This window comes from Poeciliopsis prolifica, unplaced genomic scaffold (genome assembly GCF_027474105.1).
Source record: "Poeciliopsis prolifica strain line A6 unplaced genomic scaffold, Auburn_PproV2 SCAFFOLD031, whole genome shotgun sequence".
NCBI classification, from domain to species: domain Eukaryota; kingdom Metazoa; phylum Chordata; class Actinopteri; order Cyprinodontiformes; family Poeciliidae; genus Poeciliopsis; species Poeciliopsis prolifica.
The window spans coordinates 2,193,990-2,217,582 of NW_026562406.1; the positions used below are offsets into that span (position 1 = coordinate 2,193,990).

The 23,593-nt window shown below is 41.2% G+C and overlaps 1 protein-coding gene across 4 annotated transcripts in view; it reads right to left on the reverse strand.

Annotated features, from left to right (window-relative positions):
- Positions 1–23,593, reverse strand: part of arvcfb (ARVCF delta catenin family member b) — a 204,569-nt gene that overhangs the window by 14,477 nt on the left and 166,499 nt on the right. For 3 of the 4 annotated variants that reach the window (XM_055050921.1, XM_055050922.1, XM_055050924.1), the window contains 4 exons: positions 22,460–22,577; positions 22,217–22,388; positions 20,899–20,916; positions 18,147–18,218 (listed from right to left, as the gene is read on the reverse strand). In XM_055050921.1, the coding sequence (XP_054906896.1) occupies positions 18,147–18,218; positions 20,899–20,916; positions 22,217–22,388; positions 22,460–22,577 (380 nt within the window). The remainder of the gene's footprint in view (positions 1–18,146; positions 18,219–20,898; positions 20,917–22,216; positions 22,389–22,459; positions 22,578–23,593) is intronic. The other variant, XM_055050923.1, reaches the window with a different exon arrangement.

Below are 23,593 nucleotides of genomic sequence, written 5' to 3' on the forward strand. Positions count from 1 at the left end.
TTGGAACCGTTTATTATAGCAGAAGAATTAGAAAAGAAAAAGCAGAGGGGAGTTTTGTGCTTGGGAGGTAACGGAAATATAAAGTTAAACTTGTGTTCTTAAATTCATCCAAATCCCACATCTCACACCCTTCATTTGCAGAGAGCCGCGCGGCCTCGGCTCCCCTCTAAGATTGCCGCATTCAGACACGGCAACATGGTTGTTAACACTCGGGAACTGTGGTTTACTTCCCCGTGGCGTTTCCCTTCAAGATCCCTCCACCAGAATGTGTGTGGGAGGAACTGCCAGATCGGGCGAAAGTAACTGAAGGTGCCGTCTGAAAAACGTTGAGCTCATTTTCAAAGACCTGCCCTCGTAAAAGCTTTAAGGCACAATCTTTTCCAGCACAAGAAGAGAAGTGCCTTCATTTTCATACCTCCGTCATTTTGACCTGTAAAAACTCAAGGTGGTACGCGAGCGTTTCTCGGGGAGCATCGGAACGATTCTCGGCAAAGCAGCGCGACCGGGAGACGTGTGAGCATGACCGGGAGACGATTCATGTGCTAGAACATGAATCGGATGAAAAGGTTCGCTCATGGGCAACGCCAGAGAAAGGGGAACATGCGAACCCCTCCACTCAGCAACATTCTGCATTCGCCTCGTATTTCTGGCCGTACTGGGTGCAAACTCAGCAGACTGGAGTCTGTAGTCTGCCAGGCCTGTTGGAAGACATTTCATCTCCGGAGCAGATTCTGTCTGAGGAAAAACAAGTCAGGCGCATTGAACTCTTACAGTAGCATGGACTCTATACACAGTCTACGTACAGTACATTGTACTAACGTTAAGCCGTCCTCATTATGCCTTCCTTAAAAGAAACAAGATATTCATAAAATCTCAAAGTGCTCCTCTAGCGTTCTGCAAGTGTTCTGAAAGCCTTTCAACGTTTTACTTTTGGAATCTCATTGCTAAATTGTTCAGTCTGTGCAGTAAGTGAGACCTTCAAGAAACAACAACAAAAAGAAAATACACCAAAGATGATGTCTGCCCCAGTTGTGGAAATTTCTTATGCACCAGAATGAAAAAGTCCTCAAACTCTAATCTGTCTAGAACAGGGTTGTCAAACTCCAGTCCTCGAGGGCCACTATCCTGCAGTTTCAATCATCTGTGGCTGCAGCGAAGGCTTCATGTCACCACCTCCGGTTGGTTCTGGTCAGCCCTCTGCCAGTTTGCATTCCTGGCTGTGGTGAACTGTGGTTGCTGTAGGTGCCGGCTGCCCATGAAGCTCCGATTTGGAGTACATGCAAGCAACATTTTTAGTGAAATAAAAACTGTATGAGCACTGTGTATCGGAAGAGCAATTTAATTAGCAGAATGTTCCATAAGTGCAGATATTAAAAAGCGATTGCAGTCTGCCGGCATGACATTTAAAGTAAAGTCAATATAAGCTATTATTATTAGAAAATAATAGTTTAAGAAGGTGTTTGCTTTAAGCTTGATTCAAGGTAGCATCTTCATTTGTGACTCTTATTTTGAAGTAAGAAAGGATGTAGTTCTGTTTGTTGAGCTGGCCAACAATATTCTGTTATAAACAGCAGTAAGGAAGAATCCAGCTCTGTTTTATCTCCCTTTTTAATGCAGATCATGACAGAAAATAAAAACTTTGGCAGATAAGGCAGGAAATCTTCCTGTGCATTTTGAGAATCCCGAGACCAGCTAATTGTTAGCCAACACATGTGAATAGTGAAGTTCACATGTGCTTGATATCTTCTTTCCATTGCTGGCCTAAAGGGCTATTTCAGATTGTTTTAGCATTTGATCATTTCTACAGTAAGACCAATGGACCTGGATAAAACTGACTATATCTATAAATTTTTAAAAACTTGTTTTGTTAAATTCTTAATCAACTGATGAACAGAAACGGACCGGTCTTTGAATTCTTCACTCTGTTAAAAAAAAAAACATTTTTATAGGGTTCCCTGTAATATTGGCAAATTATGATTTTAGTTTACGAATCTGACATTATGTACAGTTTCGTCACGTACTTTATATAGCGTGTATTATAGTAGCAGATCTAAATGACTGGTGCAGCAGTGGCAGGCTGCTGTTTTTACTGTAATGGCAGTAATAACTCCAGTGTGTGTTGTTTGCTCCACACAAAATGACATCTAACTACCAACCAAAGATGAGCTTTTAGTTGCCATAGACACTGAAAGTGTAAAATGACTTTGCAGCGTCATGGTGTAACAGGCACTAACAAGTCTTCTGCTTTTTTGTGTTGAAGTCATCAAAGAGTCACAGAAGCATGTGTCCACACAGAGGTGTATGTCTACAATGCGGGATTTCCACACTGGATCACTTATGATTACTCGTTAAGATGTTAATCTCGCAGCAGTTCAAAGACGGTATCCTGTAACATTTTGATTACATATTGATCATAATAAAACACAAGCCTCTGGCTTTCTGCATCCACGCCTTCGCCACAAGCCGAAAGCAAACGCTACAAAAATTATGCCATAAATAAAAAACATTAAAGCGTAGCCAGCATCACTGGCGGCTCCCTGCCAGCTCAGCCCCATGAGCCTATTTCCAACACTTGTATGTTGGTGGGGCACATCACACACAGCTGTGGCCTCCTTACGGAGCTCCTGCTGCGCTCTGATATACAGCAGTGCACGCAAAGACGCCCAGCAACTAAAGCTGGGCCACACAGTTGCAAACGGGCACGTGGCAGGAGAAAGAGCCTGAACGAGGCGCGAGTGGGAGGAGCTGCGGGCTGTTTCTCCGAAGCGGAAGACGACGGCGACGACTCCTGCAAATCGAGGCGTCGCTCAATTAGCGCCGGAGGTCCCGAAGATGAGGAGCTTTGTTGTGCTCCGGAGCACGAAAACTGGGTTAGAAACTAAGTTTGGTTCGAGTGATTGAGCGACGCCTGGTGAAGAGCTGCAGCAGTAATTGGGATCAGGCGGCTTCGCTACTGCCTCGATGTCTTCCACTGTGAAAGACAGAATGGTAAATGACAATGGATTCATTGATGCGCATGCACGTATCAATGTATGTATGCAAACACCGCAAAGACTAATCAGTATTCCCGCACGAGGGGGTAAAGTTGGAGGGAGGGGAGGCAAACGCCTCGCATTCGCAAATCTTCAGGGCTTTCTGTTTTGCTCTCACATAGTCGAGTGCATTCGAGCAAAACCGGATACACGCCTCTGCAAACAACTTCGTGCACACACCTAAATCCATAAACACACCAAACACTTGGCGAGGCATGTCAAAAATGATGTCCATCGATTCCGTCTGCCTACGTCCAGCTAGAGGTTCCTTCTTGAATTTGCACCAATGCTCCGTTTATTTACACCTCCTATTTCCAGCATGGCACCTCAACAAAGCAGGGAAAACATGTACCGTGCCATGAAGGGGGATTGTTTCCAGGTTTCTGCTGGTTTTGCTTTGTTTGTTTGGTCACACTTTGATGTTTCTGATCAGCAAGCACAATTTATTATGAGAGGATACAAAAACAAACTGGTTTTGATTGGTTTACCAACCAACCTGGTCCTTTGCGCAAAAGCAATTCTGTAGTCAAGTAGTTTTTGAAAAGTTGCAGATGCTTTATTTTCAGAACTGTTGACATCACTTAAATAGAACCTGATTGGCATCTTGAATTAATCTAAAATTTCCTCCCCTTTAAACAATGACAAAATGTAGACGCAGCGTTAGAATAACAACAGATGACTTCTCGAAATTTATATGGATTAGAAGTCATAAAGTTAAAGTAGTTAACTATGCTCACAACTCATGACGGTTATTTCTGACAGTTTTTTTTAAATATAATTCAAGACTGTGAAGAATCCACACCGTTTTTTGTATTAAACAGCAATGGCACTATGCTAAGTTTAGTACTTTTGTGGTTAAATTCTCTCCAATCTTTCACAGAAGCCGGTTCTAGGACAGGTTCCAGCTCAACTCCTGGAACCCGTTTGCTGGAGAAGCCCTGATTTAGAGCCTTTCTCTACAAATGGAGAAAAAACAGAGCATTGACGGTACTTCCCAGGAGTGGCTGGAAAATATAATGAGGACGGATGAGACAAAAATATTAATTTTTTGAATGCGATTGTCTTTGGCTGCTTTACAGCTCCACGACCCAAACGACTTGCCGTAACTGATGGACCTTTACGTTCTAGAAATCTTTATCTACAATTTTTGATTGGCCAGTTTGTGATCTTGAACTCATGCATACTGAGTTTATGTAGAAAAGCAATGATCCAAAGCCGAGAAGCAATTTGGAGAGGCCTAGTCAAAGTCTGGTCTTAAGTTTGAGATGCTCTAAAATGGCATTCAATGTGTTCATGCTTTAAAACCTTCCAGTGTGGCCGAGTCAAAACATTCAGGAAGGAACGTAAATTCTCCACAGTGATCTAAACACCTGGCTGCAAGTTTTCACAAATACTTGATGGAAACGGCTAAGGACAGTTTGAGGAGGAAAACGAATCAAAAGACGAAAGAAAACTGTCCTTCCAGAGGAATGCTGGCAGCAAGGCCACATTCTGCATCAGACATAGACCACATAAATAAATGAAATCCTTCCAACAGGGGAAGCCTCAAGTTTCTGGTCTGGTTCCACATCTGAAACTCATGCAAGCTTAACTCCACAAACCCCTCTTTTATGTCTGAGCGTCTTTATGCGAGCGCACGCAGCACATGGGACAGCGCTGCGGTGCTAATGAAGACGTTCTCGGGGCAGAAGTCACAGAGCGGTGATTGGCCAAACATCGCACATCATTAAAAGTAACATGGCTGAGACGGAGCAATGCTCTCGACCCTCTCGGGTTCATTAAAAAAAAAAAAAATAAAAAAGGTGAGCGGCGGAACCGCACAAACAAAACAAGTAAATTGGCGAGGTTCGCCGAGGCCCCTCCGAGTCATTCGGTGTTAGCGAATAATGGCGCTTTCATGTTGTTGTTTATTCTGCTTGGAGCAGAACCAGATGGCGGTTGTTAACTGACACGTCAGCTTCGCACTACATGATAATTACTTTGAGTAGGACAGCACTTTGAATATTGGACACACAGAGAATCTGTAAATACGAGCTGTGGCTCGCTGCATTTTTATTTTGGGAGAAAGTATGAATGTAACAACGTCTACGGTGGCATACTTTTCACATTATCCTTTGAGGAGGTGGGGACAAAGACTTCTGAAGTATCAGCAAAGGAGGTGACTTGCACAGTATTTGTATGCTAAAGATGCCTGTTAATGTCAGCTGCGACTATAATTAGGCCCTGATTGGAGATGCATGTTAATGCTAGGTGTACATCTCACTGAAGTGCGTCTAATTGACTTTCAAATTCCCTTCCCGCGGCTCCCACTACTCTAATTTCTGTAGTGGCGAACCACTGTGAAAATCTGTTTTACTACAGTCATGGGAAAATACTAAGTGCACCCTATCTGCCTCCGTAGCATTGAACAAGTGAAACAGCAGCCAGGAGCTTTTAATGTAATACAATTAAATATATGATCATTAACAAGTGTGGCTACCCCTATAAAAGTAGGAATATTAGTAGTTTTTCTGATCTGGAGTTGTGTGTTAACTTTCAGACGTCTCTGCTTCAGCACACCTGGCTCCAATATTAGCTCAGCAGCTCTGTAGAGCTTGACTGCAGACAAGTGAGGCAACATTAATGACTTGTTGTAAAGGATGACCAGGAGGAAATGCATCTTTATTGTTAGAAGAATATGGCAGCATATTGAAAAACTTGCATCAAAACGAATAAAAAGAGTTTCGAACTAATGTCCTGTAAGCAAATGAAACCAACATAGACTGGTCTTACCATAATTCTTAGAGCCACGCTTGGTTAGATAAATAAAATAAGAAAACAGTGCATTGCCTGAAAGTAAAACACAACCTATTAGGCAACGTGGTGGAGGAGTGAAGATTTTGGCTGGAGCGCCAGACACTGAGTGATGACACCATGAACTCCTCTGCACACCCATGTGTTCTAGATTCAGACTGGAGGGAATCTCTCTGCCCATGAAAAGCTCGAAACAAAGTGGCTCACTAACAGAGCGATGATCCTAAACATAAGAGCAAATGTGCAAAGTCCCAGTTAAAGTCCAGATCTCAATTTGATTGGTGTCTCAAGAGAGTCTCAATAAACTGAATTAAGATTACAAAGAAATCCTGTACAACAGCCAGAAAAGACCAATACAAGTTACTGACGCTGAAAGATGTTCTCCAACTGATCAACTCATGCACTGTAGATAGATTTTTGTATGACGGTCTCAACAGCAATGGAAACTTATTTTCCCATGATCATGTAAGACAGATAAGAGATATTCCAACATCTTTTCTTAAATGTTTGTTCGAAGCGAGAGCTTCTTTTGGTCTTACAGCAGTAGTTCAACCTCCAGTCACCCCTTCGGATTGACAGAGTTCATTGTGACCCCTCATAGTCAGTGGGCTCTGGCTGCAGATTGGCATCTCTATGAGGAGCCCCAGGGCAGCACGCATTAGCATACCCACATGGTGCTTGGCCTTCATTTGGATGTTGACAAAGAGAGGCATTGGCCTCCATCTTGGACTGCTCCCCATCAGTTTTGTGCCACAAAATGTACTGGCGCGATGAAATGATTGAAGGCAGGGGAGAGGAAGAAAATACTAGATACAAGATACAAAGGTTTGTGCCTCACTGACCCTTCTGTCACTACCTCCTTCATTCTTTGCCATCTCGCAGCAGGCATCTGCTTTGGCACTACCGTAAGTCTGGTCCATAAAAGCTGGAATCCTAACAAGTAGCATAATGGGACCCTTAGCAGCAAGCTGTTTTTTCCGGTGCGAGTGGCTTCTTCCTCTTTCTTGATCTCAAAGGCCAGAGGAGCCCCGCTGTGCCTTTTTTGGTAGAAAGAGTCAAGCACCGGTGGCAAAGACCTGCTGATGAACTGGACTGTCTGAAATGTCCATGAATTTCTTTCACATGGTTCATCGAAGATGTTCCGTCTTTTTTTTTTTCTTTTTTTTACTGCAACCTTTGACTTCTGGATACGAACAGAGACCCAGCGGTTCTGTCACTGCCGAAGAAAAAGCTAGCGAGTCCTTTTGTAGCTAATTCAAGAATGTGCCATGTATAACGTTTCCATCCAGTGTCTCTCCTCCTGATGGGAGTGGGTTTTAGGGCCCCGGATTAAATTATTGTGTCTGTTAGGTTTATAATCCATTTGGAGGAAAATCACATTAAGAACATCTGACATTTTGTCAGTGTTGGAGGATGCAACGGCCTTTTTATGACAATTAGATTGGGAAGTGAGACGAATGAGAATGCATATTGCTGACATTCGAGGTTTGCAGACACAATGTAAGCTCTGTTTTATGCAACGACTGATATTTCCATGAATACACTGCTGCTCACCTCCGGCAAAAACAGAAGCAAGCTGTCATGCTTCCAGCTGCTTTAAAATCAAAACAACAAACCCTGCAATGAAAAGTATCTGACTTCAATATTTACTTACAATATTTTCCTACAAGTATCCTTTGATTCATCTAGATTCACATTGATTGATATTTGATCATTACCAAATGCCAATCCTTTTTCCTTAGTAGAGCCTAATCTAATAGGGGACAGACCAAGATGTCCAAGCATTTGGAAATACTTTATACTTCCAAATGCCTCCAACTACCAGAACAGTGTTTGGGAGCAACACATAAACCTTCATTTTAAACAATACATAAATCGTGGGTTTAATTTATAACATATCACGCTTGTTCAGATATGCTTTACAGTTCAGTACTCAAGGAATTAAAGGAAGTGACGCTGCCTTGCACTGTCGCATCACTGCATTGCACAGCTGCCGCTGTAGCATGTCCTGATCGCTAGCTAAGCCAGGCTACAATAGATTTGTTGTGCATGTTGAAAATTCTTCAACTGCGACTCTGAGTTACTTCACATATCTGCCATTACTATGGAATACACAAATGATAGCAATTAGAGCCTGAGACCTGCTTGTGGCCTGAGGAGCAGTCTGTCAGACCCTCCAGTGTTTCACAGAGAGGAGACGCCCGTGTGCGCTTTCAAGTGTTTCGGTGTCCGCAAGAATGTTTCGATGGCTTAAAAGTCTATCAGCATCACCTTGAGTGCCTGCTCATCCATACTCAGGCGAGTCACGTCCTTGCCCAGACACAAACCAAATTTAAACTCCTGCAACAACAAGAGGATGGAAGAAGGAATGTAAAAGAGAAGAGGAAAGAGGCTGGAGAGAGAGAGAGAGAGAGAGAGAGAAAGAGAGCAAGAGAGGCGAGTCTCGGGGAAAAAAGAAGCAATGGAGGAAGATGGATCTTCCACGGTTCCTTTTTTGTTTGCTCACTTGAGTGTAAATCATAAATATGAGCTTAAGTTGTCAAAGAGGAGCTATGGCTCGACAAATTCACAACAGTTCTTACGTCCTATATACATCTCTCTATACAGGAAGAGAACAGTGAGGGGGTTGAGAAAACTGGGAAAAAAATATGTTTAGATATGTTTAGAACTTGGGAATGAATAAGAAAGAAAAGGAAAAAGAAGAAAGTGACCAGAGACAAGAGATGAATAATTTGATGGTTTGGGGAAAAGAAGGAAACATGACGGGGACAAATGAGAAGAAAGTTGAAGAGAGAGCAAGGAGAAATTGTGGAGGCTGAGAAATGAATATTGCATGGTGGATGGGAACAGCAGTCTGGTAAACAGTGAGCAGGTAACAGTGGATCACTTCGGCGCTGCAAGGAAATACAATTATCCAAATGTAGAGGATAAAAAAAAAATGATGAACTTCAACAAAGGTTAAATTTGGATGTCCAGGCTTTGGAAATGAGCAGAGACAATCCAGAGAACGGGGCTGACGGAGAAATACAACAATGACTGAAACAAGGACTGAAAACAGGCTAAGACTGGATGACATGATCAGTATTTTCAAGATGGTCAGTAAGAAACACTTTGAACACATCCACTTAGTAAATTCTGAGACTCTGCAGTGACTTGCAAAAGCTTACAGAGCCTATGAACTTGTTAGTCTCTGATTTATCCTGTGTACTAGCTCCTTCTGATCTCTATGAGTGCTTAAGTGTTTTCCGCTAGTAATGTTTTTTTTGTTTTTTTTTTAAAACTACTCCGCAGGGGTTCTAAACGTTCAGAGTTTGGGCTTAAAATGCAATGCCACAAGACAGTTGGCTACTGATTGGCTAAGCGTAAAGTCCTTAGTTGCGTTCATTACAGTAATCTGATCCACCATTTGTAAATACTCACTACAGTGACTGAGTATATCTGGAGACTATAAGACAGACTGAGCAGAATGTTCGCCATAGCTTCCACGTCCTGCGTTGCGTACAAATCACTTTTTGGACTCCTGAACCGCCCAACTGCACTCAGTTGTAACAGAAGACGAGTCGACTTGCGTTGACAGGTGCTTGTGGAAAAGGGCCATAAATTTGACAAGCGGATAGAGACATACCCAAGAAGATTTAGAGCTTTCATTTCAGCCAAAACCTGATGGTTCAAAGTATTGATTCAGAGGAAGCTGAATGCCTAAATGCAACACTGCCGATTTTTATTTGGAAAATGCTTTTTAGGAAGCTGGGAAAACAACCGGCTCAATCAGAGCTTTGGCATCACGGCCGTGTGGGGATTAACCGCGTCTGAGTCGGTGTCACAGACACAGACGTCCTCTCGCTCCCTTCAGCTTCTCCGGCACGGACACAGACGGCCCACGCTGAATCTTCCCCGGCAATATTTCCTCCCTCTCTAACCTCCTGGATAAACATCATCACCTCTAATAGCGACATGATATCACAGTTTGTGGTTGACGACCCCGTGCTTTGTTTGTTTGTGTGTGTGTGTGTGTGTGTGTGTGTGTGTGTGTGTGTGTGTGTGTGTGTGTGTGTGTGTGCGCGCGGGACACAAAGGCAGACCCTCTGAAAATATTTATGTGAGTAAACAAGCTGCACGGCTGTTTGCAGACAGCCACAATAACTCAGATGAATCTGGATTTGTGTGTGCTGATAAGAGACCAATAAAAGGCAGAGAGGATGAAATGGGTCCGCCCACCCGCCCCCCCGCCTCCACCCCCGCCGGCTTCAATGAACCCATCATTGAACCAAATGTGTATTAAAATCTAAATTGGTGGCAGTCGCAGCCCAGACAAACAAGAGGGCTTTGAAAAGCGGAAAACGGTAACGTTGCTCTCTTCTTAGAAACTTTATTGCATTTTTTTTTTTATTATTTCTGAACATTCAGACGTATGACAATGCAGTAAGATGTTAAGTCATGAAAAGACACAGCTTTTCTAAAACTATTAATGTTGTTCTCTCTGAACAGGTGCATGCTCCTTTTAGATCAGTTTTGTAATCATATTTCTTTTCGTCATAAATTGTGGGGGCAGAACAATCGGTTCGCCATGACAGTTTCCCCTCTTGCTCCGTTTTACAGGCGTTTCTACCGTTTACACCCCGGGTGCGTTTCTGAAGACTTTCCTTTCCGATCATAGTAACAGTGAAATGGCACATTGTGGAGTTCTGGTTTTCTTCCCCTCCTGTGATAATCAGAAAAACTTTAATCTGCTTTCAAGTACACTAAAGCGTCCTTCGTAGAAACACTAAGCAGCCCTCCTCTGCCTTGAATGAGACAAAACTAAGACTTGCAGCTTTTTTTTCTTTTTTTTTGTAATTCCCCGAAATCATGTTTGTTGCAATTATCACTTTCCTCCAACTTCTCGGGTCCAGCGAGACGGGAGCGGCAAACGACGAGGATAATCAGTTAAAAGATTGATGTTGCGGGCTCCTGGGAAATCCCAGCATCATTTTCTAATTCACTGAGGGAAACAGGAGGATGGGAGTGGGAGAGAGTGAAGTTTTGAGGGCGAGGGCAGATGAAATAAATAAATGCTGCAGTGGGCTGGAGCATTGCGGTTGGGTGTATTGCGCACTGAAACAACGAGAAAATAAAAAAGCAGGTGGAGAAATGCTGTGATGATGCGTCTCCGCTAATGATGTCTGGAGCAGCTTTTGAGGAGCCCTCCCAGGAACAGCATTGTTATGCAAACCGCTATAACAACAAACACAAAGGTGGTCCCGCCTAAGTCAAGTTCTCACATTTTGCTGTTTGCTTCTTGCTTTATAATTACTTCTTTTCATCACTGGGCTCAAAAGGCACAAATGGAGTGCTATAAAGGTGCATTAAACTTTTCCTCTTTTTCTGTGTGTAAAGTTTTGTTTAATAGGAATATAACAAATGGATGTTGTTTAGTGTGTTTGTTTTTTTTATACACCCATGAGATAAAGCACTTTCTTTGGCTGCTGTCTGTGTGTATCCCACTTTATGTTGACTCATCTTGCTGTTGGTGTATCATGGGAAACCTGTAAGTCATTTATGATTCTTCATGATTCACTGACCTCCTTTCTCTTTAAGAGCCGGGGAGAGGTTTAGCTTCTGGTCATGATAGCATCCAGAGCAAAAATACCACACAACCCATTAAATATTTGGCAAAAGAAACGTGCAATGCCTGGGTAACTGCAATAAAAGACGCAATACAGATAAAGTAAGCGATGTAAGGAGCCAGACAGTCTGGAACCAACGCTATGTGGATGGATGCTATGTGTCAAAATAGCAAAGGAGGCCAGGGTGAGAAGCACGGTGCTATTGTGCAGCAGCGTGTGCCAGTGTAAGCTTATACGCCTGTGCAGATGCCTTTTGTCACTGCCTTGGACCTCAGTGTGACTGGGTCAAGGGATCAGGAGGTTTCCACCTTCGCTCAGAGTACCACCTCTCTGCAAAATGTGGCAGGAGCCAGCGAGGAAGAGGAGGTGGAGGGAAGGAGGTGAGCAACAACCGAATTCATTTAGGACGTGAAAGGGCAAGTTATTAACCACGGCGGACGACGGGTTGGCAGGTAGTCGTGTGAATTCAGCACGGTGAATGCTGGAGTCAGCACTCACTACGCGGGTGTTAGATTCCACAGGAAGGAAAGGTTTTATGCGACATGCGCCACTTGCGAGTTTAAAATCCAGAGTTCTGCTTTGAGTTTGGGAACAAAGCAGAAACAGAAGAAGATAAAGACTCCAGCCTGTAGGAGTTCTGGGACCGCAGTCGCTACAGAAGACGCTTAGTGCTGGAAAATGAACCCGTTTCACCGTATTTGCTCTCTGCAAACATAGTAACAAAATCATTGGGACGACTGTCTGCTGCCGCTCTCGACCAATGATAAAGAAGCAATGCCACAGTGCAAACAAGAAGAAGGTTGCTTATTTGTACCAACCCAAACAATAAGAGTAAAGCTCCCTTTTTTAAGAGAAAGATGCTCTGGCATTTGTGCAAACACAGAGTCGGTAGGCCGATATTGGACAGGGTTATACAATGCTTCAAACACATAGCGCTGCTGTCTAGTTTGTCAAACAACAATACAAATTGAATACCTGGCTTCTAGGCAACAGAGAAGTCATCTCAGTGGATGTTGCAGTTTTGTGAATTGTGAGCAAAATAATCTTTTGGATGAAAGGAGAACTAGAGGGAGCTCTTCCAGATCTTCTGCCTGGATGCCGAGGTGCTTCTAACCCAATCTATAAATAATCTATAATCTATTAATACATCTATAAATAAATCTCTCTTCAGCGAATCTTAGCTCTGGCCTTCTGTGGCTCAGAGTTGGCAAAAAAAAAAACATCTCGCAATGAATTTTTGGAAAGGTCTCTTATCAAATGCCTCCGTCATTTGAACTTGTTCATTTACGATATGACAGATCAACGGCTCTACTCTGCCCTCTGTCCTTCAAGCTGGCAAACAGGGAGTGCAAGAGGGCAAACAAGCAAAGCGTTACACCATTAAGTGCCCCTTTTAGTCAACTGTGTCTGATTAATGAGGAAAAGAAAGAGACCCATTGGACAAAGAGGTTGGCAACATGTATGTGTAGGACAGCAAGAAATAAAGTTATGTCTTTACGTGAGCTTTTTAAGGTTAGACGCCTCATTTTTTCCAATGCAAAAATTGGGAAAAAATGTTTGCATTGGAGTGTGGAAAGTGATTTGAACTTCCTCCTCCTGCATCTGTGAGATGCTAATCAGCTACTCTAGTAAAATTTAGAATTTTACTAAATTCTCAATTTAGAATTTAGTAAAGTTGAAATATTTATGTTTGTGATGGAAGGACAGAATAGGCTAATAATAGCCCTACAAACACTTGTCATGAATATTGTGGACAATGGTTAAGATCTGGTTCTTCAATAGGCTAGTGAGTTCCTGAGCTCCCTTACCTTCCTGTTCGTCTTGACAAGATAAATGTTTGTCCTCCTCTGGGTTAGTGGCAAGAGAAAAGGACCTCTGTGTCACATTACATTTATCCCGCAGGAAAACAGGAAGTCATATATTGATCCTAAGGAGAAATTTCTTGACACATTTCTTGGACAAGAGTCGGGGTACAACCCGGACAGGGCAGACCAAATTCAGTTTTTACAAATTCTTTGGGCTTCATTGATGTGCCATGCACCACTTAGTCTGCTTTCTGTTATCTTTTTTATGTTGTCGACTTCAGTGAAAATATTAATTAGCTTCTTTTTATTGAACTGACAATGTTGGAATTTAGGTGCACAAGAAACTGCCAGAGCAAAATTACTCACGGCACACGAGACGCCGCCCGTGATTAGGTTATTGTAGCCAAACCGAAAACAACCCCAGAAAATGACCTGTCAGTTTTTACGCCCACAAGGATCCCAGCTTTCCTGCTCTTTTAATTTCAAAGGATCCTCATTTCACTTCCACAGAGAAGTAAACACTTGTTTTCATTCGGTGCGTTTGCTGCGGCTCGTTGAGAACACACACCCACACACTCGGAGAAGATGCAAGGCACTTTTCCCTCATCTGCACTCAGCCGTGGCAGCACGGCGGAGCGACACGAGCACGAGAGAGGCCAGAGGAGTGTGGAAAGGCAGAGATGGCCTCAGCGAAAAACAGGCGAAGGCTAATTAATCTGAGATGCACAGAGTTCCTTCCAGCGCAACAAACAGCTAATTCGGTATTCTGTGCACCTCCCTTCAGTCTGGGACACAACTCAGGAGGAAGACAAAAAAAAAAAAAAAAAGAAAGAAAAAAAAACAATGTTTAACAGGAGTTTATTTTTCTGCAAAGAAAGGAGTCAAGGCCTCCGTGAAAGGCGAGTTTTTACACGTGAAACATTCGACTTTCATTTTTCTTTCTCTACTGGTTCCAGTGATTTTTTTTTTTTATTAATCTGAAAGTTAAATTGTGTGGTTTCAATGAAGTGATGGAAAAGTATTTTACAATTTCAGTCCCTGCCACACAAACTGCTCTTTTTAGCAGCTAATTACTTTGGTTTCGCTGTTAGTTTCACTTTCTCAGAATCCAGGCCAGCATGAAAGAAAAGAAAAATATCCATTCAATCTCCCCGGGTCTCTCTGATTCTGCACTTTAGCCACCTGCGATCGCTCTCTATTGCTCTAAAAACAAATTCAATTTAGTTTGAAAAAATCTGACTGATCCCAAAGGGAAACTAAATAATTAAACAATAATAATTAAAGAATGGTGAAAGCAACACAGGGACTGGGGTAAGGTAAGACCAAAATATCCATTTGCAAATAAAATACAAAACAATTTAAAATCTTTTTGGATTATTTTCATGGTGAAAAGGAATCAATACTCAACAATATTTGCCTTGAATAGTTCTATCATTAACTACCAGCCTTTTTTTTGTTTGTTTGTGGAAACATAAAAATGAAATGCATCTAAATATAGCTCAGTGTAGATATATGTCGATTTCATTGTCCCAAATGAAAATCATCCTGGACTAATTACTGGCCATTACGGATAACTTTTCTCATATTCCTCTTGATTGTCTTTTCTCCATAATAGGATTTCTACACATTTGCTGCAGTCCCCCATCTTTCCAGACTCCAATATCCAGAGCTTTCATTCTGTTTTTTGGGCGATTTTTGAAGTTCAGATTCACAAGTTTCCTATGAGTTTAAAGTTTTTATTTCTTTATAGCACAATGAATGGACTCAATTCAAATAAAAAGTACTTCATTTATCCCCAAAGGAAATTAAATGATATCATTTATGTCATCCAAGTATCTCCAAAGAGTTATTGTGGATGGTGATGATGGTAGCAGTCAGTCTTGCAACAAATCTGAAGAGGCTTCTGACTGAATGGAAAACTAATTGATCAATATCCAGGCAGCAAAGACGATATTTCATAACAACATGTTCTGGATGACACCATCAGCGCTGCTAATCCGCCTCATTTGCTTTTGCCACTCCTCTTTAAGTCACTGCCTGGCTATGCAATTAGAAACATGACAAAAGAGAGACGTTGGAGTCAGCAATATAATCCTTATCCCAGAATGATGGATGGAAGAGGTGATTTGAACTTCCTCCTCCTGCATCTGTGGAGCTTCCTTTATAGTTACCCTGAGGTTTGGGGGTTGCATTTGAGCTTCTGAGATGCTAATCAGCCACTCTCAGTTGTAAAAACGACACCTTGCTTCCACGGTTACGAAGGGACGAATTGAAATACAAATGTTTTTCTATTCTGACAGCAAGATGATTAAAAAAATCTGCTGATGATGCTGGGTTAGAAAAAAAAATTGAAAAAAAAAAAAAAAAAAAATTAGAATATTAATGTTCATGTCCATATATTGTGCTTTTTCCTTCTCCTTCAACACACACACACATCAAGATTAATCACTGGCCACTGCCACATCCAGTCTGCTCCGTGCACTGACCTCCCTCTATCTAACACATCAGGACTGGGATACACATGTAATCTCCCATATCTCCATTAGCCATCGGCACAAAATGAGAGCAGCTGCCCCTGCGAAATCCTCACAGCTGACTGGTGGAAGCAGTGAGGAAAGTAGGAGCCTGAACCACACAGAGAGGGAAAAAAAACCCAAATAAAACAAAACAAACAAGCAAGGTTCCCCTGAATGCTTTTGCAGTCTTTTCATCACTGAGCACATTTGAATCAGCAGCAGAGAGGAGAAAGGGGAAAAAAAAAAAAGTGTTCCAAAGGTTAATGTGGATTTGGCTCTGGTTATTAAGCTTATGTACCTAGTTGTTGCTATGCATGTCCACCTAATAAACATCAAACTAAACCGATTTTTCTGTCTGCAGGTGAGAAAGTATATGACTCGCTGTTTACAACAAAAAGCTGTGGCTGACATTTAGACCTGCCTGTAAAGGTAACCGCCATCCAAACGCAGAGAGGGTATTGCTTCCACGGCGTCAAAGATAAATGCAACCCATGCCTCAGCTATGGCGCCTCAGCTTGGCTTTCGTCCATAAACCCCAGCCAGCAGACAAAGTATCAATTATCATCCTTGGAGCTCATCTCTTATCCCTTATTTAAGGAGTGATAAAAAAAAAAACTTTGAAAAGAACGGCAATTAGCGGTGATCTAGTTAAAGAGAGTTAAAGAGAGCCCTCTTTGCTGTGTTAATGTAGGTAATTATGGCTCCAAAAGGAAGTGATATAGACTTCGCCGAAGTGTTTGAGGAGTGCAGGCGAATTCTACAGACAGAAGAAGAGATATGGGTGGCTTCTCTCACCCACACCTTCACACAGGGTGACATCCTTCACTCACACACATCCACACACACAGTCGGCTAACACACTGGGAGTCTACTTGATGTCTGTTTGTGCCTAGAGCCATTAATACTTAGAAAATATTGTTACTACTGTGCTTTTTAAACAGCTAAGCCGGTAAATGTTGGTTTCAAGTTGTTTTAAATTGAGTTTCTTCTGCCTGAAAGTGACATTGAAGTTTTCAAGTGGCCCAGTTAATGTCCTGACCTGAATCTGATTGTTTTTGGAGAGAGACGGAGGGGAGGCATTCCAAACTCGATGACTCTGAGTCAAGAAAAATTAATCGTCAAAGATATTCCATTCAATTCAAAAGTACTTCATTGATCCCAAAGGGAGAATAAATGTTGTTGTAGCTCATTTAATTAAAGAATTATTGTGGCGCTGATGGCTGTGGGTTGGAAGGAGCTCCTGAAGCAGTCTGTGTTACAACAAATTTGGAGGAGCTTCTGACTGAAGACACTCTGTTCTATGACAGTCATGAAATGGACCGTCAGGGTTGTTTACATTTTTATAATTTTATTTTAAAATAATGTAAAAATATTGGAAGCGTACGGAAAGCTGGTCAGCAGTTATCATAAGAGGTTGATTGACATAATGCCAAGAAATGTTTTTCTATTGAATCTCACAGATTCATTTGCTCGTATCTTAGGAATGAAAAGTTTACATACCTTTTCAGATCATTGGGGTTTTATGATAACCACACTAAAAGTCTTTAAGCCACTTTGACTGTAAAGCTTAGGGTCATTGTCCATTAGATGTTGCTTCAATATTTTCACATAATTTTCCTTCCTCATTGTGGCATCTATGTAATGAAGTGCACCAGTTCCTCCTGGTCCAAAAAAGCCCCGCAACATGATGGTGCCACTACCGTACTCCACAGTTCAGGCGGTGTTCCCGCTCTATACTCAAAATGCAACGATGGCCACTATGGTTAGAGAGTATCTAAAAAGGGAATTAGTGGTATTTCTATGTTACTGGAGTCAAACAGTGAAGACTCCAGGAAAACTCTGGAAGTGGCTTGGCTCCTAACTCAGCAGGAAATGCTTAACACGTCTGTAAATAGGGTAAAGATGGACAATCAGATGTACTCATACTGACAAAGTAGACAGAGGCCTTTATCATCTGGGAGGAATGAGGAGAGAAGGAATTTGTTTTCTTGTAAAGCTTTAAGTCGAGATGAGAATATCTGTAAGCTTGTGCTCATAAAAGTGTCTATTATTTTTTTTCCTCAACAACAATTAAATCATTGATTCGTATCTTAAGAGGAGGCTAATTTTCAACTTCAATCCCAATGGTCAAATACACATTACAGTTTGAACGATTAAATCAATCAGACTTCTAGAGCTCACTCTGAAATAAAGATCCTCTTCTTCTGCTGCAGCCAAGTCATATAAGTTTTGTAATAATTGATAAATAATCAGCACTGGTGACACAAAAATGGCAGTGAACTAAAACAACTATTTTTTCTATCAAGAGCTTCCCATACTACTAATCACCCGTGTTGCCTCCTAACTGTTGATTTGCTCTTTTTCCAGTCTCCGTTAACAGAGGAACGCACTTACCTTTGGAAGGCTCTGTACGTTTAGGTAGATCCAAAGTGTCGTAGTTTTTGTCATTTTCACCATTCTTTCTGCCTGCATGGGACGAACAAGGAGAGAAGAAGATGTAACCAGCAGAAACGTGAATTTCTAAGGATGATGTAACAAATGAGAGACAAACACGGGTTTGGAAAGTTGACATCAGTATTAATGGGCCAGTTGGACCCAAAATGTATTTTTCTATGATGGACTTCTAAAAGACATAACAACATGGGGATGAGTTACAAGTTGGAAAAAGTCCAAATTAAACTAAACATAAATTAACCCTGGGCTGCAGCTGATGGGAACACAGTCACCTACGTAGAAACAAGAGTGTTTGGATTTAAGAAGCACATAGACAGCATTTATGGTCATGAACCCAAAAAAGATAAATAAATAAAACCGAAACGAAACCACTTTCATACACAGTTGTTAACCTGACGCACAAGCAACGTCCGCAAACAAATACAACTAAAAACAACAATCTATGTTGTTGATCTATTTGTTCAAGAATTTGGCAACAAATTGCAGATGTTGAAATGAACTTTGTTTACATACAAATTCCAATGGGATTTTTTTTTTTTTTTTATGTAGTGCATTTTTTTGAATTGGAAAGAAATTCATGGGTTTTTAAATATTTCTACATGTAATTTCTTTCCATGTACAATTACATAAAAACAGATTTTGCTGAATAGCGGATTCTAAATTGAGAATCTGCTTCACAGCTGTATTTTGTGTGCAAGTTTTTTAAGGATATTGAAATGTGGGCATAGTTCCAACCTCTAGATGGCGACAAAGCAGTTATAGTCCATTCTAGCTCTGGTTATAAGGTAAGGGATGTCTCGCTGAGGGAAGCCTCCAACAAATCTTCTCTAACTTCTTTAGTTCATCTCCAGAGCATAATGCTGCCAACACCATGCTACACAGCAGCAGTGGATGGAGACAGGAAAGTTTGTCGTTGGGAAAGTTAAATCGGGAATGAATATTTTCTCAAAGCAGTGTAGTTTCACTTTAATCTTTCAGGACTCGTGTATATCTTGTGTTATGTTGCTCAGAAAACCCCAAATATCACATCAAATAAGACTGCAAGAGCAGCACAATAAACATTCGCCATAAAACGATACATAAATTTCAAAGTAATTTGTCCTCAATACACATGTAGGAAAGACGAACAGCCAGTGATAAGAAGAGTTGCTCCGAGCTGGACCGGTCATGCGGCTGAAATAGAGCAATGCAAAGTTAGACGGACGCAGAAGGAACAGGAGCTGCCAGACACGCTAACGGCTAACGGTGTGAGCATTACTTAACAGGTAGGACATGACTCAAGAAGAGAAGAAGACACAGCAAATGACATTGTTGACAAGAAGAGCCAGAACAGTTGTGGAGATATGAAGTTCAACAAAAAACAAAACAAAAAAGCATTATGCGCATTATGTCCAGTGCATGCTTATTTCTATTTCATAGCTTAGTCTTTCAAAAGCAATATTTAAAGTGAGCTACACGAAGGAAACATGAAAGAGTGACAAAAATAGAGATTTGTTTTGTATTGTGATATATATTGATATCAGCTGATATTAAAAGAAATTGTTCTAATTAAGTTTGCAGCAATTGGATTAATCGTGATAAATCAATAATGGTAATGATCAATGACGCTTTGACATCTATTCATCTTTAATATAGACTCTAAAAAAGGCCATTTGCTGAAATAACAAAAGAGAAGTGATAACGCAAAAACTGCACAAAAATATATAAGCATTTTTGCATTGAACAAAAATCTCTTCCTTGTCTGTAAAGATGTTCTACTCACTACTCCTCCAGGGACAGTTTTAGCTTCACCTGGTTCAAACTCTGAAAAAAAGTTAACAAATAAAATGAAACAAAATAAAATAATAACTACCAGCAGGTCAGCCCTGCACTGTATTGATGTTAACAGCTGAACTTTTCACATACTGATATTAGAAGCTTTTTTTTTTTTCTTCAAATGTATCCATTGGTACAAATTATTAAGTGGATATTGGATTTTAGGCAATGAACTAATTTGTTTTTGGAAACTTTTTATGCATTTCTATTATATTAAAAAAAAGCTTTACATGCTTAAATGAAAAATCGGCAGATTGTAGCAATTGTTTTATCTAATTAATTGATCATCAGAATAATGAATAGAATACTTGATTGCTAAAAAAAAAAAAAAAGTTAGCTGCAGCTTTTATTGCTGCAGGAGTTTTTTTCCATATCTACCCAGCGCTGGCTCACATCAAGTGAAGTTTCAACATTCACAACTGCACAACTACAAACCAGTGGCAATAAGGTTCATAATTATGTTTTTATAAAGCCCAGTTTAGCAGCTAAACTAAATGAGAAACACTTTAGAGAGCATTTGCTAAACCTTTCTCAAACCTTTCATCTAGGATATAAATCATTCTTTATATCCTAGAATGATATACAACATTCTAGGATATAAATCAGAGACTTTAGCTCTGAAGTTTAAAATATCAACAAAAAAACATTTGACTCTGAGCTGGGGTTGTTAGCTATGGCAAGGGAATGCACATGGAATGAATACTACAATTTTCTGAAATCCTTGGAAGTTTCTCAGGGTCTTCTGGAGGACACCCAAAACTATTTCTAACTGCACTCTACAGCCAGGGGGAGGCGAGGGAGAAGACGGAGAGGAGGAGGGATGAAGATGAGGAGGAGAGCTGAGAGGGAGGAGAGAATGGGAGGGGAGGGCACTCACCTTGATTAAACCATTCCTCTACAGATATCCAAGGAAGCAGCAGCAATGCCAAAAAACACAAAGCAGGGAGAAGAGAGAATAGGCATGGTGAAAAAAAAAAAAAGACCCGCGTGCGTGAGTATGTGTGTGTCAAGGAGGTGCAGTGTTACACACGTCAGCACAAAAATAATTCATTATTTCCTGAAGGTGAAGGCTGTAATAGACGGTTAAGAAAGGGTGTGTTTCTGTGTGCGCGGGAGGAATGAGAACGGTGTTACACGGAGAATTTGGTGACAATACACTAATAGGCAAAAAACAGATTCCACTATGAGGGAAGGGAGAAAGTCAAAGAGGGAATATGTTTAAAAGTGGCATCGAATGTCAGAGTGTGAAAAAGTGTCTATCAGAGAGGCTGTGTGGGAATAAGAGCCTGGAAATGTGAACGACCACAGATCTGGACTTCAATCTCTATGTGACACTGTGGTTAGATCTAGTCTACATTCATTTCAGCTCTACAGAAACCACTGCATGTTCACGCTGTTCTCACAGAGCATGCTAACAATTATTTCTCCCTTGGAACTGTGTCTGCTGTTGAAGGCCAGATCTTCTTTTTCCAATTCCATTCCTGACAACATCATTTTTATCTTCTGCAAACTGAAAATAAAATGTGACCTGGCAAACTGACAGCAGGACTTTATATTTATTCTCTAACAAAAACAAATGTCACAAACAAGGGAGACACTGCAATTCATTATTTTCTTTACAAAATAAGAAAAAGCACTTTATGTTTGAATCCCTTTAAATGTAAAAATATCCACAATATGAATAATAATGTCTGTCTTCTCCAAATTGATATTCTAATGCAGTTTTTTTCAGCATTAACTGAAATTTCAAAGTGTATCTCATATTTATTGGAGTGAAGCCCGCTTACATCAGCGGACTGTACAAGAATGGCAACATAGGTGTTGAAATCAGTTGCCATAGAAACAAAGACCAGCTTTTCAAAATAAAGGAGCCCCTTTTTTCTTTGATTTGCTTGCAGAAACACCTGTTGGATTTTAGGATTTTTACACAGACTGCTCAAAGGGCCAGAAGGCCACATCTACTCTAACATGTAAATACTCAGTGTGTTTATAGACATGTGGATAAATGATTACAGTATAAAACTGTACATGTGGAATGGGCTTGATCTCTGGACTGATAGTCAGTCTGAGGTCACTGTTTGGTTGCCATTTTTCATCAGCTGGTTAATTTCAGATATTATTGTTGGACAGGAGGAGAACAGTTTTGCCTTCCAGGAAACTTTATGATTCCTCTCTTTCCCTTCCCGTCTTCTCACCTTTGGCCTTCTTTCCCCCGAAGCAGCCAGCATCATCCTTCTTTTTCCTCTGTGGCCCTGCGGATCCGGGGGCCTGCAGGGCCGACGGGTCCTGGAATCTCTCGGCGCCGGGCACCTCTTTGTGCACGTGATAGGAGAGGTTCCTCATGATGCAAACGCAGTTCTCCACGGACTGCGGAGAGAGGAGAGACAGCCGTAGCATCGGCTGAGGCGCGTGCGGCGGAAGCCGGGTCGTTTCCTCACCTTGTTGTCCATGTCTTTCTTCCCAACGGCAGACTGCAGCGCATGCAGCAGAGCGTCCACCAGGCCTTCGCATTCCCTCAGTCTGCGCCGAGCCTCTGCCCCGTCTGAGCTCACGTTTCTGCAGGACGAAGAAAGCACAAGGAGTTAGCGTTAGCACACGTAGGAGTGTGTAGTCCTAGCATATTAGCTATACACATGCCTGGAAAGTAAAAGGTTTAAAGTAGAATTCATTCTACAACTGATTGCAGCTGGTCAGATGAGACCAAAATGGGACTTTTTAAACTAATCGCCTGAACACACAATGACACAAACACGGTGGTGGCAGCATCAAGCTGTGGGGATGCTCTGCTTCAACAGAGACTGGAAATCTGCCGAATGAAGGAAACTCCTGAAAGAAAACCTTTTAGAAAAACAAAATATGGTTTGAAAAAACATAGTTTCTATATGACTGTACTCCTAAATTAATGATTAACTGATTGTAAGTTTATTGTGAAGAAGGCTGCGTCAAGGAAAGACGTCCCCGATGTTAATGTTAGAATGTTAATGCTAACATTAACATTCTAATGTTAACATTAGCATTAACATCAGAATGTTAATGCTAATGTTAACATTCATAGTCCACATTTGTAAAGGAGTATTTTTCAAAGAAGTTACATGAATGATCAGGAGTTTCTGAAACTCTTGAAAGCTGTACAGCACTTCACACCAATAACCTAAACGACAGTTAAAAAAAACCCACAACAAATATCTTTGTGCAGTTTATACTTCAATTCAATAATTTAGCAACAAATATGTTTACACTGAAAATGCTGACTTTGTCCACATGTAGTTTTTGATTACAGTGTAATTACTTGCAAATATGAATAACAGATACTGCAATTAACTATTGAAAATGTCAGTCAAGTACCAACATTTTAAAGATAAGTTAAATTATTAATATCACATTTTTTTCTTGGTGTCAAAGGGGAGAAAGGTGAAAAGCCATCCCTCTTACACAGTGAGCAGCCAGAGCACAACTGGTTCAGCAGCAGCAGCAGCAGCAGAGCTGGAGGAGTCTTGGTCTGACTGGCTGTGAAAGGCAAGGCTCTAAAGAGGGTTAAAGGATAGACGGGGCTCCCCGCTCCTCACCCGGGA